Source organism: Arvicola amphibius, chromosome 14, assembly GCF_903992535.2.
Source record: "Arvicola amphibius chromosome 14, mArvAmp1.2, whole genome shotgun sequence".
NCBI lineage: Eukaryota > Metazoa > Chordata > Mammalia > Rodentia > Cricetidae > Arvicola > Arvicola amphibius.
The window spans coordinates 15,120,485-15,139,313 of NC_052060.1; the positions used below are offsets into that span (position 1 = coordinate 15,120,485).

At 43.9% G+C, this 18,829-nt stretch overlaps 2 protein-coding genes across 4 annotated transcripts in view; both read right to left on the bottom strand.

Moving 5' to 3' along the window:
- Window positions 1-434: 434 nt before the first annotated feature.
- On the bottom strand, window positions 435-3,051 carry Olfml3 (olfactomedin like 3). Its single transcript, XM_038311386.2, has 3 exons — window positions 2,893-3,051; window positions 1,974-2,259; window positions 435-1,673 (listed from the first exon to the last, which is right to left on the bottom strand). Exons 1-3 carry the CDS (start codon window positions 3,004-3,006, stop codon window positions 853-855), a joined length of 1,221 nt encoding a protein of 406 aa, XP_038167314.1. The 5' UTR covers window positions 3,007-3,051; the 3' UTR covers window positions 435-852.
- A 1,947-nt stretch (window positions 3,052-4,998) lies between these two features.
- The window catches only part of Hipk1 (homeodomain interacting protein kinase 1), a 48,962-nt gene continuing 35,131 nt past the window's right edge, over window positions 4,999-18,829 (bottom strand). For 2 of the 3 annotated variants that reach the window (XM_038310886.1, XM_038310885.1), the window contains exons 10-16: window positions 18,358-18,492; window positions 15,801-15,943; window positions 15,227-15,409; window positions 14,448-14,654; window positions 12,076-12,317; window positions 10,559-10,689; window positions 4,999-9,700 (exon numbers count right to left, since the gene is read on the bottom strand). In XM_038310886.1, coding sequence (XP_038166814.1) covers window positions 9,212-9,700; window positions 10,559-10,689; window positions 12,076-12,317; window positions 14,448-14,654; window positions 15,227-15,409; window positions 15,801-15,943; window positions 18,358-18,492 — 1,530 coding nt within the window. In that variant the 3' untranslated portion in view covers window positions 4,999-9,211. The remainder of the gene's footprint in view (window positions 9,701-10,558; window positions 10,690-12,075; window positions 12,318-14,447; window positions 14,655-15,226; window positions 15,410-15,800; window positions 15,944-18,357; window positions 18,493-18,829) is intronic. The other variant, XM_038310887.1, reaches the window with a different exon arrangement.

An 18,829-nucleotide genomic window follows, 5' to 3' on the forward strand; every position in this document is an offset into this window, starting at 1 on the left:
CCAGACCCGGGAAGAGCCAGTGCTGGAGGTGGGAGTGGGGACTTGGGCTCAGAGACAGAGTCCACTTCAGAGGGGAGACTAAGCCCTCTTGTATGCGGCAGGTGGGTTCCTGCACTAGACTTCAAAGCCAGTAAGATCCACTTTCTGGTTCACAGTCTACCAAGAGCTGGAACTGGAAGCCTTGCTTTTGCTCCTGAGCTCCAGTGTCCAGCCGTCAGAGGGGCTGTGCCATGGGTGGTTCTCTGTGGCTGCTGTGGCGTACAATGGGCGTGGAGAGGGAGGCATTTTGTCCAGCCTTCTAAAGTGCCCCACAGTAAAATGTGTAACTAGAGAAGTTCCCGAGGGAGCGAGGGGAGCCTAGCCAATCCAAGGCAGAAAACAGCCACAGGGACTCTGATCTGAGAGCTGCCCCAAACACACACAGGAGAGGAATAGTGGGTTTTCCTTTTAATGCAAAAATGTTGCCATACAAAGTGATTTGGGGAAAGCCCCTTCCTCCCCACACTGGAGGGGTGAATGAAGGAGGGAAAAGTTGTCTCCTTGAGTTCTTCTCTCCCTTGGGTCATACTGGGGGTTGACCCTATCCAAAGGTCAGGGTTCTGGGTTTGGGACTAAAATTTATGGACACAGAGCAGGAGTGAAGATTTAGGGTGTTTGCTGTTTTGGTTCTAAAAGGTTACTCAAGATCTGGAGTTCTGTATAAAACAAGGGGGCTAGGAGAATTTGGTTGTTATTTTTGTTTAAAAATTAGGGGGTATGAGCCGCCACTGGCCTTCCTTTGAAGAAAGGACAGCAGGAGATCTAATAAGAATATAAATGTGTGGGGACAGGAGAACCAAAAGCACAAGGTGCTTACACTTCCTCCTCTTTCTTCCTCATCTCCAGCTTGTAGACAATCTGGTAGCCATCATCCCAGGCATACAGCTGGCGCTCCCGGGGGTTATAGCGAAGGCTGGCATGGGCACCATATCGGCGTGGAAAGTAAGAGAGTGCGGCCCGCTCAGGGGTCAGCGTACCGCTGGCGTCAAAGGAGCACTGAATGCGGGCCCGGCTGGCAGGGCGGGTGTTGTAGACTACGTATAGGGTCCCGCAGATGACAAACGCCGCCTCTGCGTTCTCTCGGGGACATGGCGTGTCCCACTGCTGCTCCGTGTCAAGCGTTTGAGGATCTAACTTGGCTAGACACAAATGCCTGTCATCGTCTCGAGTGGCATAGACAGCCCACAGGCCCTCCTCGTCAGCTGCCAGGTCAATATACGTGTCTCCTGTCAGCCCGTAGGGGGGTATCAGCTTCTCCGCCGGGAACACTGAGCTGTCCACCACTGTTCGGTTTGCCAGGTGAAATTTGATCAGCTGAAGAGTATCCTCCAATTCAGCACCCCCACCGGGCCCTCCAGGAGGCCTCCGAGCATAATACAGGAAGCCACCATAAACCAGCTGTCCCGTGCCCACCCAGGGGAAGGGCACCCGAATTCGGGAGGCTTTCCGAGCAGCCATGGCAAGGGTGAAGTCACGCAGCCTTGGGAAGACGAAAGCTGTGTCATTCTGTGTGCCGTCTAACACGTAGATCTTCTCTGCAGGCCCCAGTGGATCCTTGGTCCATAGACCAGAGGCGCCACCAAACCGCTTCAGGATCTTCATTGACCTCACCTGAGAGATGGTGTAGCCACAGTCTGGTGAGGAAGAAGAGAAGCACAGGAGAATACAGAGGCCAAGAGTTAGATAATCTATAGGAGGACTCCGGCAGGGAGGGCCATCTGGAGAACTGGGAGACGTGCCCCTATGTGTGGGTTCACTCATGGAGGGTTAAGATGTGGGGGACCAATAAGGCATAGGCCTCTAGAAACTCCTTATGGACTTGTCATTACGGGTTTCCTCAAAATGTACTGGAAGATGGAGCCACGGCTGCTTTGGACAAGGAGAGAAGCCGGGAAGAAGAGCTCTGAGATTGGGTCTCTTCTGAGATCTCTTACCTGTCACCATGTCATACTTCTCGTTTCTTCGGCCCTTGCCTTTGGCCCCAGGGCCTCCAGTCGCCTTCTCATCCAGCTCCACACAGGGCAAAGCTGGGTTCTGGGTCTCCAGATAGTCCACTTCCCGTTCTAGACGGTCCACTCTCCCAGAGATGGTGTCTGCTTCAGTTCTGAGTGCTTCGCGCTCCTTCTCTGCCACCTCCAGTAGGGGCAGCATCTTGTTCTTGAAGTCCCGCAGCTCGGCAGCCTGCCGGCTACTCTGGTCCTGGCACTGGGCCAGCCGTTCCTGAAGGGATGGGGGAATCAGAGGGAGGGCAGGCTGCGGGGTTAAAACTCCCAGGCAAGCAGAGGCCCAACCAGGGAGACACGACCAGGAAAAGGAGCACTCAGCTGGGCACTAACAGGCTCTGTTGCTCCCACAGCAAAGTCGTCAGGCGCTAACCCATCCAAGGAACCTGGCTTAATTCACCTAAGTAAGAGTCTTCATTCAGCCTGTGCTGTCTGTGATCTGAGCCTCCAGGAAATCAAGACGCTACAGACTTCAAACTGTTTTAAAGGGGGTGGACATGGGGTGCCGGGAAGAAACCGACAGGAAGTTGGAGGCAGATTTTTACCTGGGAAGCTTCAACACTTTAGCCAGTTAGTTCCAAAATGTGGCCCGATTCTGACTCTCATTTCCACTCTGTCCCCTTATTCCATCTAATGCCGAGGGGAAAGTGTTGCATTTATTTGCTGTGCAACTGTTTGATGTTGGGGAAACAGGAGTCTGTAATTAGGAGGGTCCTCGGCACTAAGCTATGTATTTTCTGCAGCCTCTTACCAGAGCCCGATCTTGTCACTCCCAGAGCCCTGATAACTAGTTGCACCAACAGATGTGGAATCATTCTGGGCTAGGCTAGAAGAGAAACGTATCCCTCACCTCTAAGGCAGCTAGTCGGCGTTCCATGTACTCCACAAGGTGGTGCTGCTGTCCCTGAAGGAGTCCCGTCCATGACAAAAAGAAGAAGAGCAGCAGAGGAGCACTGGGCCCCATGGCAGCCTTAAGTGGGGCCAGAGTAGGAGTGTGCCTTCGGCCTCTTTCCCTCCAGCCCGTTAGCTTTGGGGGCGGGGTGGGGGCGGCGCCTCCTCTTTTCTGATCTTCGGGTGTCTCTCACTACTCTGGAATGCGTTCAGTCTCTCTACAACCCCCAACCCCCTCCTTCCCGCCCGGATTGATCAAACACAGATGGCCCCTTTGCACGGTCGCCAGAAGCCTTAACCAGCAGCAGCTTAGGTTTGTAAGCTCCTCGGGAAGGGAAAGAGATGGCAATCTGAAGGCAGAGGCCTTCTGGACAGTCACAGGGGACGGGAGGAAGCGGAGGGAGGCTGAGACCCCGGGAAAACTCAGCAAACTCCACTAGTTTTACGAGAGGGCTCCCAGTGCTGACTTAGTAAGAGCCCGACACCCTTCATTAAACCTTCCCTTCTCCAGCAATAACAGAATGGATTTTCTGCCTTGTTCAGTGAAGCCAGAAACACAGGAGAAGAGGGTTGAGGGGGTGGGGATTGGCGCGGGATGGGGGGGGGGGGCGGGCAACGTGAAGTCAAATTTCTACAGCTCATTGGCGCCACCTTGTGCTGAGCACCTAAGGCCATCACTCATGCTAAATAAAAAAACCGGAGTAGGACTTCACCCATGTGGAAAAACTACCCAAGCAAGCCAAGTGGGCTGAATTTGTAGGCTTTTCTTTAAAATACAGGACTCTCTTTAGAGTACTGTATCTCTGATTTAGCCCAAGGAAAGAAATGCAGAAGATAAAAATCAACAATAAAACCTGAGGTTGTTTTGTTTAACTAGCTGACTTAAATTAGGACCTGAGAGCTTGTCAACATGACTTTCCAGGTATTCCCTTGCCAAAATGGGAGGGTACAGCAGGAACAAGCTAATTTACTTTCATGGATATAAGGGGCTTAACCTGAAAAAATACAATGTAGCTAAGTCAAAACAAATACATTCTGACTTTCCTGTCACTGGGAGAGAACAGGCTTTTAGTCGCTTCTCTTGGTTAGGGTTCAGTAGGGTATTTCTAAATATTCTCATTTTTTTATTACCTTTAATGTTGTGTATACTTTTGGGTAGCTGTATATAGGTATGTGCATGTGATACAGGTGCCTGTGGGGACCAGGGGAGGGCATCAGATCTTGCAGAGCTGAGTTACAGGAGATTGTGAGGGGCCTGACACGGGTCCTGAGAACTGAACTCTACAAGAGCAGTCCGCCCTCAACTGCTAAGCCATCTTACCAGCCCAAGGGTTTCTCATGTCTACCCAGCTAAAACTGCAAATCTGCCCAAAGTAAATTAACAGGCCAGTGTAAAGTTAGGCAGGAACATACATAATTTACTCAGGGACCTGCAGTGATTAATCTAGACAGATTCCTATTTCTTTGCATGAGAAAACTTTGGAATCAAGAGAAATTTTGTTTTGTTTTGGATCAGAGGTTCGCCTTGTTTTTAAAATTTATATTTTTATATTTCTATATGGGCGTGCATGCATGTGCCCACAGGGGCCAGAACCCCTGCAGCTAGAGTTAAAACCAACCATGAGGCATCTGATGTGGGTGCTGGGAATGGAACCCATTCCTCCCTAAGAGCAGCAAGTGCTTTACCGCTAAGTCACCTCCCAAGGCCCAGGCTGTTCTTACAGAGGGGCCAAGCTCCAACTGGGCCCTGGGAGGGAAACAAAGCTCTTGTTTTCACTCTCCTGCTTTAAATGTTTGGTGACACACACTGGGAGAGAAGTTAGGTAGTTCATCTCAAAAGCCATCCGCCTTTTCAAGGGCCAGAGTCAGGAGTCCAGGGCCCTGGAGACACTGTACTCTTGGGAAGTACTTCTCACAAAACTACTCATTTCCATTACAGAGTCCTGTACAAAGCCCTCCTAATGTGGGAGTGTTCTACTCGTGTTCAAACAGAGTCTAGTCACTCCAGACATGCCATTAATCTAACCCCTTTACGCCCTAGCTAGGAAGTAAAAACAGCCAGTCAGAAAATTTACCCATTTTATTGATGCATTGCAATTGCTCTACTTTTTACCATATTATGTAGAAAATACTGAAAATACAAGCTACTTTGTAAAACCAAAGACAGACATTGAATCCAAAGATAAACTATGTTTTACACAATGGACCCTTTCCCCATAGTTAGTATTAAATTTTAAATAGCTATTTCTTTTGTTAAAATGATTATTTTACATACTCCCTAAGTACACCTGCATTACAAACAAAGCTTAGTAATTCTCAGAACTACCTGTTTCTAGAAGCTTGTTGTAAAAGGAAGCACACAACCAGGAAAGGGAAAAAAACAAAACAAGTTTAAATCACACACAGTAACTAGCATATCAAATACATTTAATAAAGTAGGAATTCCATTGCAGTATCAAGGATTCAAAGCAGAAATACTAACATTACATATAATGTACATATAATGTACTGCTACATATAGTGAGATTATTTTTCAAGCTCAATTGAAACCACACATTATATAAAGTTTAGCAACAAACAACCATGGAGACATGGAGACATGCTGCACCATCCATCAGTTAAAAAAAAAGTCAAAATACAAAGCAGGCTCGGCCATTCCTTTCACTGAGAGGCAACTTCATTTCCTATCCTAAAGCAAATCATCTCAACTAGTAGATCTCTGCATAATAAATAATGCAGAATAAAGCACACTTTTCTGTGCTTGCCTGGCGAAGGGCAGTCAAGCTAAGCCCCTCTAGTGGAGGATGGTGGATGAGTATCCACAAAGGCAGGCTCTGAATGGCCAGACTTGTTTGAAATGGGTGCTTATTCCTGGGGCTGGCATTTCAGCGGAACCTGACGGTGACGGGGAACTCTGGGGTGAGTAGGCATCCTGGTGTGCCTGGGTGGCTATGGACCCTTTCCATTTCCTCTCCTCTGGAAAGGGAGAAGCTAGAAATGCAAGTTCTAAAAGAGGGTTTAAAGCCTTAAGCTAGTCCAAGGTCAGGCAATGCTGACCCCGGTCAGTGGCTCACTATATTCACGGGGCTCCCTTCCATGCCAGCAGGGCAGGCAGTCAATGTTTAAGCCCCGGGACAGGATGGATGTAAAACCACGTCCAGGAAGCACATTCAGCAGACAGGTGGGTGATCTTTGCAGACTGACAACCTCAAAGCCTGTCAAGTCACACTGCTAGACAGATGTTAAAGGTGATGATGTGAGCACTCAGGCGTTCTCGTTTCCCGTGGATTGAAGACACCCATCTTCAGTAACTGCTTATTGGATGAGGGGGCACACTGGGGGTTGGTTTGTTTTTCCCCCTGCATCTCATTCCTACAAAACCAATAAATTTTGTCCCTTGTAGAGAGGAAAGATAAAGTACAAAAATGTTCCGATTAGAAACTAGAACTGTATTTAAACAAGAAAACCAGAATGCTTAGGAGGCACAAAAAAATCACACACACTGACTTACACTGTTTTACACTGTTTGACACTACTGACAAACTACACAAACGCGTGGTTGTCTCAACAACAGACTGCTGATGCACAGCTTAATATGATAACTAAAGAGCAGACAGAAAATACACCATGTTCCTGGCAGGCTGTCCTGACTGCCTGCCCCGTCCTGGAAACCCTACTCCCCACGACGAAGAAACTCCAGACTCGCTGACAGCTCCTTGATGTCTCACCTGGTCAGGGCTGCTGGCCAGGCTCCATGAATCTCCCATCTCCATCCTGCACCTTCCTGACACCATCTCTATACAGAACCAGTCCTAGACTTAGCACTCAAATGTAATCTTCGATTCAGGTGGAACACATCTGTAGCTCAGGGTTAACCTTCTCCCCGCCAATCCTTCATGGGCAGGGATGTCCTCATCCCCAGTACCTTCAACTTGACCCTAATCCATGGAGGAGTTGAATACTAGGACAATTTCACAGCTTGAAGGGCCCCAAGAATGTACATGTTGTTACAAAGAAACCTCAAAAACCTTGGTGATTCAAGAGGCTTTGGTTTCTGTTTAATATTCTTCACTGATTCAGAAGCCTTTCTGTGAGCTTCTTGTCACCAGTAGATTCTACAAAAGCCTCCTCATAATATGGGGACATGTTAAGCAATACAACAGGCTCTTTGGTATAAACACATCTGTTACATGCTTTTTAAAAAAAAAAACAACAAGCAAATAGTTTACTAGTAATGTCACCTATGCACAGGAAGGACTACTGCATGGGGAAAGAGAAAAAGAAATCCCATCCTAAGTGATTGCACATACTTTCAAATATGCATATTTAGTACTGGCTTCACTGTCTCACCTGCTCCCTGAACTCTTGCAGAAGCCAGGTAGCAAGGCACAGAGAGAGAGAGCCACATAGGGGAATGCTTCCATGAGAACTGAGCTAAGGATCCAAAATGAAACGGGACGGAAGTGGCAGTAAAGCAGGAAGGCTGCTGTTTTGATTTTTCTCTGTTGGCAGGGAGACTGAGAACAATGCATTTACACAACACAACTACTAAATCTGTTCTGTTAAATCCCAGTGAACAGCCTGGGGTCCTCTGGGGCTTGCTGGTCCATTCTAAGGCAAGCTCACTGTAAACTCTATTAACCACTACATTATCATATAAGGCACTACAATAAGGGAAGAGAGGAGAGGGGGGAAGGAAAAGACACACACTGAACAACTCCTCACCAGACACACCTGTGCAAAACAATCCCAAGGGTCTCCTCTCCTTGCAGGCAATGCCCCTGCTCACTCAGCACTACAGTAATATGCTCTAATATAATTGCAATTAGTTCACATACATTCCAACAAGTATCAGTTCATTTTGGTTTAAATACAATGGAGACATAATCCATCTCCGGGGTAACACTGGAGGATCAGATACACACTAAATACACAATTCAAGTGTAATCACTACACAGTCGATTACAAATAACATTTTGGGTTAGAGGAAAAATTGTTATATTTTTCTAATCAATATGTACATATTTAATTATGCAAAATATTAAAACACCACCATTACAAAACTTCTAAAATATTTTTAAATTCAGTAATAAACTTTTAAAATATTTTTTGCAGTTCCTACATGCACTTATTATATAAGTCTTAATAAGAGAGCATTCAATTTGCTGTTGGCATACAAAGGAAGCTATTTGAAAGTATAAAAGCTATACACAACTTATCTGGTTTAGTTCTTTAGCTTCCCCTCAGATAAGTCACATGAAACAGAGGGAGAGATGAGAAAAACACAGACGTGTGTTATTGAAAATTTATAGAAATCTTGGGCAAAGCTCACCAGTGCCAGTTATCTCTTCCTAGAGAGATTCTTCACTTATATGCAAAACAAAACAAAACAAAACACCCACCATACACATCATTTCACTGGCTTTTCTAGTAGAATTTAAGTTGAACCATAGAGAGGAGGACTTTAAAAAAAATAATCCAAGAAAGACTTCATGGTGCTTCGTTGAAAAAGAATCCTTGGTGGACACAGGTCCTCTCACACTGAGGTCCAGCAAGTGGTGGGCTGCCTTTTTAATATCACTCTGCAACGAACACAGAAGCAACTGCAAACATTTCAATACTTAGCCACTTTTGCCAAAAGTAGTAATAATTGCCCAATACAACATGAAAAAAAAAACCTAAATCACTTTAAGCTTCAATGTGCCATTAGCAAAGACCAACTTTTGAGTAAAAGTGTCTGACAGGAAAAGTACAGCCTTGAAAAAGCTGCTTGTAAAATAAAAGGCAAGAAGTCTTGGTTTTTAAACAAACAAAAAGTAATGACTTTTTCTCATCTGTTACATTTCAAATCTTTCTATTAGTATTTTTCCTCTGACCAGCAATCTTAATAAAACAAAGTTAAGTAAAGAAACACTTTACTTGTTTTTAAAAGCATTTATAGAAAAGTTAAAGAAACAAAATGTATGTCAGAGGATAACATCAGAATGATCTTTCTTCCTTGGTGAGTGCAGAAGACGGGCTTCTCAGCTCTTCCAAAGTCCAAAAATGCTGTCACAAGAATAAAGAATTAAAATACAGGGCAGACTCGGGAGACTACAACAATGCAGTCAGCACGGAGAGCGGTAACCCAGAGCAAAGCCTTCTGCTTCAGTGGACCCCTGCAGAACAAGCTGCGGGCTAGGGACGTCCACGAGAAGACAATGGAGGTGTTCACCAGAGCCCATTAAGAACTCAGGGCCAGGAGCAGGCAGCCATGAAGCCTCCCTGGTGCTCATCAACTACAAATAAGAATACTGACTGATCTTGGTAGGACTCAGTGGGTATCCAGTGTAAATTGTTGAGCCTCGGGAAGAACCAATGTAGGACTGAGTGGCAAACTGGTGTTGGTACTGAGCAGGGGCCACGCTGGCAGAAGTGAGGAGGCTAGGCCCAACACTGACAGGAACCTGGTGCACCAGAGTGCTAGGGTGGGTGGTATAAGCTGCAGCATGCCTTGAGGAGCCCTGCGGGGAGAAAAGATGAGCAATGGAACTTGTGGAACCAAGTGCAGCGGCAGAAGTAGGAGCAGCATACGTATACAGGTGAGGCTGGCTTGGCAGGTGAGCAGGGGCTGGGGCCAAGTGTGGGTGCCCCGTCGAGTGCAGTGGGCTGCCATGCTGGAAGGCGTAGGGGGCTTGGGAGAGTGGGGCCACAAATGCCTGCTGTCTGCGGGGAGCAGGGTTGCTGCTTCTTTCCTGCGAGGTTGGAGCTGACGATGACTGCTGGTTCTGGAAGGAGGAAGAAGGGAATGAGGAACCTTGAGGCCTTGAAGTTCTGCTGTGTACTGTTTCAGGACCGCCTGGAACAGACTGGCAGGCGGTACTGCTAGAAGACAGCCACTCTGCCCTGCCTTTCGGAAGAGCAGACCCTGACTCTGTTCAAGACAGCAACGGTTTGCTCACAAGTATATCAGTGTGAGAGGAAGTGGAGAATCGAGTTCACAGGGGTGCCCATGCCTGCATGTTAGTAACTCACACACCCTATCCTGGAATCCGTGGTTTTTAACCTTCCTTGTTTTCTTTTGCTCTCCTCTAAGGTCTCCACAGGCCTCTTAAAGTGTGGAACCTTGAGTGCACACACTAACTGCATTTCCATTTGCACCTCCATGTGCTCTCCACTCTCTCCCACACATAGCTAAACCTCATTCTGATACCGTATGAACACCAAAGTTTTAGCTGAGAAAAAGGGGAACAGAAATGAGTAAAGTACCCCTTCCTATCCCATCAGAAGATCACATGGCAGGGCAGATGTTCCAAACTCTAGGAACAGGCAGGGTTAGACCCAGCTGATTTAAGTGGCTTCTCTGTCTTGACTCAGGTAAACAGTAGAAGGCTCCAGTTGGCCTGGAGACAACGCAAGAGAATCTGGTCCAAAGCATGTATGGTGGTGCAGTGCATCGCCAACGCACTCACAGATCAAATGAGAGACATAGCACATGCAGGCACGACGCAGGCACAGAACACCAGGTGGTCAACACAAAAGGAGCTTCATTTGGCTTTATTCAGCAGTCCAGCCAGAAGCAAGGTTCTCCAGAGAGTAACAACAGGGGAGAACTCAAACAGAAGGTAGCAGCCCCTAGCGCTTACCTGGCTAAGGTTGAGTGGCTGCACTGCGCTGGTCCCCCCTCGTTGAGCTCGGTACCCTGTGGGGGTGATACAGCATCCAGATGATTGCCCACTCACTGAGGCCACTGGCTTGGTCTTACTGCTAAGGAGACCTAAAAATGGATCAAGGGTTAGCATCATTGCCCTAACCTTAGGGTATCATGTAAGTCCACATTTGCAGTTTGTAAGAGTTAAGGTCTCAGTATCCTTATTTCCTCAATTACATTTGTGCCACAACAACAGAAACTGCATTATCCATCCCTTCTCTGTCTTTCCACAAAGCGCACAAAGATCCTTAAATGGTCACTTAAGTAAAATTATCTAGTCTCCTATTACACAGAGGACGCACACGGTATCCTCAATAAATCTATACTTTTATGTAGGAATGGGGTTAAATAAAAATGACAATGGAGAACTCAGAAAGATATTTGTAATTCTTAGAATATTTAAAGGTTCAAAGGGTCTAAGATGAAGGCAAAATTCTATCCTTTGGAATGTACTATCTTCACATTCCAAGAGATTAAAGAATGATAGAATATAAAAGTTGGCTTTTTTCTGTGTTTCTGGTAGGAAAACTGGACTGTGGATTATATTACTAGGGATTGATATTCATGTATAATATTTATATTCCTAATGACTATATTCAGAAACCTGGTGTTCTACCTTGACTCCCAAGCAGCTGACTACCCCTATGGAAGAGAAGCACACTGACTTAACACAAGTTCTTAAATCAGAACCTTTTAAGGCCCATAAGCAGAAAGTAGCATAACCCATAAATCCTATTTATGTATAGGACACAGATGGCTATTCTAACACCAAAAGCCATCCCTCCCATTCTGTTGTGGGATATTTGATCACACTTTGAACCTCAAGTTTGCATTTGTGTTGATTAAATAAAATTAACCTTGGGTCAGGAGGCTGAGTTAGCAACTAGCTGACAGAAAGCAATCAAAGAGCATCAGAGGGCATCCAGGAGAGAGACACACACAGGAAGTAGCAGGGTGGAGTTTGGAGTGGCACAGGTTGTATGCTCCTTGATGTGGGACTGGAAATCAAAGTCAGGATTCTGGTAGAACAGCAAATACCCTTAACCACTAAGCAGTCTCCAGCTCATGGTCATTGTTAGTATTATTAAATTATTATAAACTAAACCTATTCTAGATCATCAAATTCAAATCACATGTAGCAGGCCAAACTGCTTACTCAGTTCTTCCTGCTACTTAAGGTATGTCTTATCAACTTTTCCCACCAGAGATGAATATACCTAAGATACTATACTGGCACCAAACACAACCTTATTTTCATATTAATCCAAGCAAATAAATGTAGGAAGATAAATTGATGCAAACAAACTCTGCTATTATGAAGAACTGATTTCTGAATTAAGCACTGTTTAAGAATATCTATGCTTAGTCTTAATCACTGGCATAGTTTAACTAAATATTAAACATATAAACATCCAAGGAAAATTCAACTCTAACAGCTAAGACCCTCTTTACCTGAGGTCTGGGTTGCTACAGTGCAGTCGCCGAGTTGAGTTTTCAGTGGCGGCACAATGATGGTACGGGTGCCAGTGCCATCTGTGGCAGTTCTGCTAGGTCCTTCCAGAAGTGACCCACTGTTGCCCCGGAGAGCACTCAGAGTGTCAGTGGAATATGGGCTGCTCAGGGAAGAGTCAGAATCTGGAGAATCATTGACAGTAACGTAACTGATGACATTAGACCTCGCCTTCAGGCTCGAGCTGAGGAGAAGAAAATGCAGACAATTATAACTGCCCATTTTGGAAGTGTCCTACATGGTCTGTGGCTCTCTCGTAACAATGACAGCAGTGACCACAGCAGCAAATGGCTAAGAAGCATTTATTCTGTATTTCCACATACTATACAAACCAGCGAATCTTCCCAACCCTGAACAATTGGCACTATTAACCCTATTTTGTAGATATGGAAATTAAAACATACTTCAGGAATTCATAAAGGTTACACAAAGAATAAATGGTGAAGACAGCACTCAGACCCAGAACCCAAAGATTTTAAAGTCCACAACTCTTAGCTATTCTTGTTTATATTCTTTTAATAATATTCTTCAAGCACTGCTTTTTCTCCTTTATCATTTCCTTAGACTAAAATGCTCCTGACATTATCTTTAATCTGACTTTTCACTACAGGTTTTGTTTTTGTTTCTTTGAGACAAGAGTCTTGTTATGTAGCAGAGTATAGCCAGAAACTCAAAATCCTCCTGCCTCTGCTTCCCAAATATTGGAATAACAGGCGTGAACTGTAATACCATGGCCAGCTTCACTATGTTTTTGAAAAAGATTCCTTTGTGACTCTCACTTTGCCATTTTCAGCTTCCTTATTTTTTATTAGGATTGGTTTCAGTCAAAGAAATCATACTGGCTATCTCATACATATTTTTTTACATTACTCTGCTTTGTCTTCCCCAAAGCAGTTCAATGGTCACTTTCAAAACCTGACTCGCAAGTTTACCATCTTTCATATAGTACTTTTGAACTAAAGGCCCAAAATGCTTTCTAATTTTGCATTTCTAAGTTTATTCAAATTTCACTTAATAGGCTGGAGCTATGGCTCATTAAAAGCGTGTGCTGTTCTCTCAGAAGTCTAGAGGTCAGTTTCCAGCACTGAAGTCAGGCAGCCTTAACCACTGTAACTCTAACTTCAGGGGGCCCCATGGCCTCCTCCAGCCTCCAGAGGAACCTGAGCAGAAATATAAAATTTTTATTTCATTTGCTTATTTGTTTATTTATAGATTTTTAAGGCAGGGTATCACTGAGTAGTAGCCCTTTGGCTGGCCTAAAAATTGGAATGTAGACCAGGCTGGCTTTGAACTCATCATAGAGATCTACCTGCCTCTGTCTCCTAATTAAAGACATGTGGCACCATACCCAGAAATAATAAAGCTTTAACCCTCAGTTATAATTCTGTAACACTTCTTAATTTAATTTCACATGTGAATCGTAGGTAAAAGGTTACACCTAACACCAAAAGCTCATCAAAGAACATAACACAGACCAATTAAGGCATTAGCCATTCACACTAAGAGAAAGGTACGGCACGTAGTTCCTAAACTCGCCGGTTCCCTCTCAGTAAGCTGTCCACTCGTTGATGTGGCTTCAATAAGGTGTCCCCCACAAGCTCACTTGGTCCCAGTTGGTGGCAATGTGTGGGAGGCTGTGGAACCTGTAGGAGGTACTGCTCTGCTGGAGAAAGCACACCACTGGAGCCGGGGCTGGGGTTATACAGCTTGGCCTTACTCCCTGTTCTGCTCTGCTTCCTCTCAGTCCAGACTCATGCTCCTGCATCCATGTCTTTCCCACCATGATGGAATGACCATATCCTCTCAAACTCTAAACCAAAATGTACCATTTCACCCCAAGTTGCTTTCTGTCATGGTGTTCAATATAACAACATAAAAATAACTAATATGCTTGCAAAACTGCTAGAAGGAAATATGCTGATTTTATGTTCTTCACCTTTCAGATCATATAAGGGTAAGGGTCCTACCCTTCCCAACAAGGCCTTCCCAGGTTAAGATATATATGAGTTTCAAATAATTTATCTGTCTATTGATTATGATGAACTATTCTTTATACATTCCTGTTATGGCTGTTTTCAGGATAGCCATTATCAAATTGCTCTCTAATGTGTCTGAAAGACTGATTTATTTGATGGATAACATTACAGAAAACTTGACAGGGCTCAGTTGCGAGCACTTCTGAGTTCAACTGATATGCTTACAAATTATTTTTCTGCTTGTTCTTTTTGTTTTTTCATTCAAAACTGACCAAAGGTATACTAACATTAACAGTCAAAGACAAGACAACGCCTGGCCACCATCTGGCTAGCTTTACCTGTTGGGCTTATATTTGTTGTCCTCTTCTTCATCAGTGTCACTGCGGATGGTGATGACACTCACAGGAGGGCTGGGGGTATCTGGAATGATGATTGGCTGGTGCTGATCTTGGACAGGGACGAGAGAATTGTAAGAAGATGTGGTACGCAGAGGACTGCTGCCAACCAGAGAATAAACTTGGGAAGGCAGAACTTCCAGAGAGGATCTGTAGGGAAAGTTCACAAGTTCAGACTATTTGGTCCTTGCCCCTACCCTCCCAACTGTGCATTTTTTCCTTTGACTTTCTAATTGCTTTCTGGTTCTTTTTTACCTAATCATTATGACAACACATTTAGTTATAAAAGTTCTAATGAAAAATTAATGATTCTGGCTAGTGTTTCCAAAGATAAGAACAGCAAAATATAAAAGAATTTACATTTTGATGCACCTTTGTGTCCAGGTTAAGTTGCTTGCCACCAAGTCTGATGATATGGCGAGAGAAGTAACACAGACACCTGCCAAGGCATGTGCACAGCACTCACGAGCACACACTCCATATCACACCATACACACAAGAAAAGTCACAAAACAGGACAACAATATAAGGTGGCCCGGGTTCAAAGTGACAGCAGAGATGAAGCACGAGCATAGTGAGGACACACCTGCCCAGATGAAAAGGTCAGTTTTAAGTGCAATTTGGCAAGCACTTGCTTCATTACCCCAAATCCCTACACTGTAAGACCCTGAATGCTGGACAGTGTGACTCTCAGTCTTAGCCACAAGCCCTAACACACTCACTTGGATGAGACTGGAGCAGACTGCTTATTCTTCTTTGAAGGGAGGGAACTAGATTGTTGTTGTCTGACAACATGGGCAACACCAACATTCAGAGGCTGAGCAGTGGCCAACGTCACATGGTTAGTGAGCAAAGAAGGCTGCTGCATGATAGTGCTGTACTGGTTGCCATGAGAGTGGGCATTCCTGTACCAACATAAAGAAACAGAAGAGTGACTCTCCAAACCTTCGAAGTCCAGGAGCGAACGGGTATTAGAGACGAAGAGATTAAGCACAGCTGTGTTTTACTTTTACGACCAGTCACTGGGATTTTAAGGCTTTAAGATCTCACTATGTTCTCTCTAATCACTTAAGGCTTTGTTTAAATGAGAAGTAAATGATTCCTGATCACAGAACCTGCATTTTCATATATTCCAAATTTCCTTATGACTCCTTTTCTAGACTAATGAGTCCTTTTCTCAAAGAATTTCAAATATAAAATTTTCCCTAATTTTCTTTCCAGTCTCTTCACATCAAGTATCCCCATTCCACAGGTTCCTACCCATACACATTTCCCAGAGAAAGAGAGAGTGCTTGCCTCCAGTCTGCTAGCTGCTGGCTACTCCCCATGGCCTCTGGAATCACTGCTGTAGGCTGGACAGAGTTATGTAGAGCCACCCCCGGCAACTGCTGCCAAGTTGAAGGTAGGAGAATTTGTTGTGTTCCTCCAGGCCAGGCTTGCTGCAAGGAAACACACATAGAAAGGTCCAGACTTGACTCATTCTTAGCTTTTGATTTTGTTTTTCAGATGAAAGAAAAATTTGTATCTTTAAAAAAAAGTTTGTAGACTGTTAACTTGCAGAGATAAAGGAAGAAAAGAAAGACAGTACAGAGGGCTTACTCATGGCTGCAAGAGTTGTGGGAAGAGAAGAAGCCAACTGCTCCCCTTTGGTTGTTACCATAATCTGACCAGCAGGGCACCAAGAAACAAGGGTCCCTGCAATATGAGTCTCTGTGTGTCGAGAAAAGGAAGCTGAGGGTTCAGGTATACCCTAGTGAATAAAAGCCTCTAAAATACATCCTTTAGAAAGAGGTAAGAGGACTCTCTTGAGACTGAAAATTAGAAATTCCAAAACTTGAAGGCCAATCAGATAAGACACCAGATCAATTCAACCCTTAAAATATAGGGCAGAATTGCTCCCTTTATTAAAATATAGGGTAGAATTGCTCCCTTTATTAGAATATAGGGCAGAATTGCTCCCTTTATTAGAATATAGGGCAGAATTGCTCCCTTTATTAGAAAGGTGGAAAACACAGCAGACATGGATAACCAAATCCCAAATCCCTTGGTAAATAAGCTTCTGCCGGCAAAAGAGCTAACATTATTTATAGTCATATGATAGAATTAAAAATTAAGTCAATGAACAACTACTTTTTAAAATAATTTTTTAAAGCACCACATTATTCTTAAAGTTGCCAAAAATTTCTGAAAAAAATATATAACAGATTTGGAAGTTTCTTTTTTAAACCTGAGTTCAGTAGTTCAATTATCTACTAGGTACATATGGTTCTATTTCATGAATTTCAAATTGAAAGGCTATCAAAACAATTTTAAAAATATTTCTGCAAGTAACAGATCCACCTGTTATAAATACTGGTTCCAAACAAGAAGCCCTCTGAGCAGAGAAACTGCAAACACGTCTGCTACCATACGTAGAATTTAAACGAAACAGAACAGAACAGAAAACAAGAGAAGATGTTAAGTCACACCATGCGTCTTTCCATAAGCCAACACCTGCACAAGACAAAGCATGTAGTTTAATACAAAGCAAGAAATAACATTCCAATGTGAGGCAGAAATCTGGCGTTCCAAGCGACGAACTGTTTTGACAGAGGAAAAACAAAAATATGCAAAGCTTAACAAATGGCTAGAGCAAACTTAAAGAGAGCAGCGAAGGTGAGGGGTCAACTGACATTTCCAATCTCAAAACTACAGGTATGCAAGTTAAAACGTGGACCAACCACGTTGGAATTATATCTGACTCCCTAGCACTTGGGTTCTATGCATATGAGAAACAATCCACAGGTGACAAAGACTTTTAAACTGAAAACCAAACAAGTTCCATCCACGTATGTTTCTGTGTTTTCATTCATGAATACTTGAGAGGTAACAAAAGAAATTTAAATCCACCGTGAAAGTAAGAAATACAAGAAATTCAATAGTATCATTTGGCTTGGAGAGGCTTACCTAATTGTACATTTCAAATAATGAAATGCTGGATTTAAAATAAACAATTCTAACTTGCCCGAATAAACCAAAACCAAACACATCCAAACTCACTCTGAAGGTTACAAATTCTGAAATACACTTCAAAGCAAGCCATACTTTTTTTTCCAGCTCTGAGCTGGACTCACCTACAATTGCAGCTATCAACACTGACTTCTCCCTCGGGACTTCTAATAACAAAGATACTATCTTTGCAAGTTTGTCAGCCATATTTCCTTCTTTGTATTAGAATTTATTTGTAAAACATTTTCTCAAAAACATTCCTACAAATAAGTTCATCTTTAATTTCGACCAACAATATGATCTAAGTGTATTTTAAAGGGAATATCATGAATGCCAAAAGTACTATCTTCAGTCACAGACAGAAGTTAGTGTTAATGATAAAGCAATACCTTAAGACCATTTTAAACATTTCTATATATACAGAAGTTTTAGAAGATTAAGATAACAAAAGGGGGACAGCTAGCTTGGTAGGGAGTTCAAAGTTTGGCATCTGGATACCTGTGGCAGGGCCAAATGGAAGGCCATGTTCTTCAATCTCAAGGGCCAAGGATAAGAAAGGCAGAAAGGTGAGAGTATCAAAGCTCTCCTGAGGCTACACAGAGAGCTTTAACCACACTAGGCTGATCCTCAGAGTCAAACAGTGCTTCAGCAAATGTTGGGGAGGAAGTAATGAGACATTAAAGATGTAGCAAGAACACAGCCACAAGATGGCACATGCTTCCATGCCCTCTGCAAAGACTAAGCTAGTTTGTTTGTTTGTTTAAATGAGAAAACCAGAACAGAACAAAAACAAACAGGAAAAAAAAATAAAAAAGAAAGAAACCAAAGAAACTCCGTTAGTAACACAATCAAGCGAGGGAATTACCAGTACAGCAGCAGTCTGTTCAACCAGCGCCGGCCGGCCGGCTGCGCAGCTCAGGGTAAAGGGCACCGCGTACTGCGGTGTGATGGTGGCTACTTGAGGGTGGAGAGTTGCTACCATTAGTGGTGTACAGCTTCCCTGAAATGTAGATTAGGCAGGTGAGTGAATAAGCACCGAGGCAGGTTTTCTGGATTCAGAAGGGTCCTCACTCCCCCCAGTTATCACTGACAATGAACTAATTCCATGGCACCTAAAACACACACCAAACACAACTTTTCCCTTTCAGCTGTGAATGGCTTTGGCCCACTGTGTCAAAAGTCAATGGTATCAGGCAAAAAAAGTATAGGACTCTTTGTTGGACCAGATTCAGAACATCCATTCTATAAAACATAGGCATTTCATTTATGAAGAAATCTTCCTCCTACTCACACAATAAGTTTGGGATTTCAGAATTTCTTGTATATCACAGGCCACA

Coding starts and splice junctions, on each gene's coding strand:
- Olfml3 (XM_038311386.2), bottom strand. CDS start 3,006: ATGGGGCCCAGTGCTCCTCTGCTGCTCTTCTTCTTTTTGTCATGGACG. Junction 2,260..2,892: donor GCCGACTAGCTGCCTTAGAG/GTGAGGGATACG, acceptor CCATCCCTTCAG/GAACGGCTGGCCCAGTGCCA. Junction 1,674..1,973: donor GAAGTATGACATGGTGACAG/GTAAGAGATCTC, acceptor CTTCCTCACCAG/ACTGTGGCTACACCATCTCT.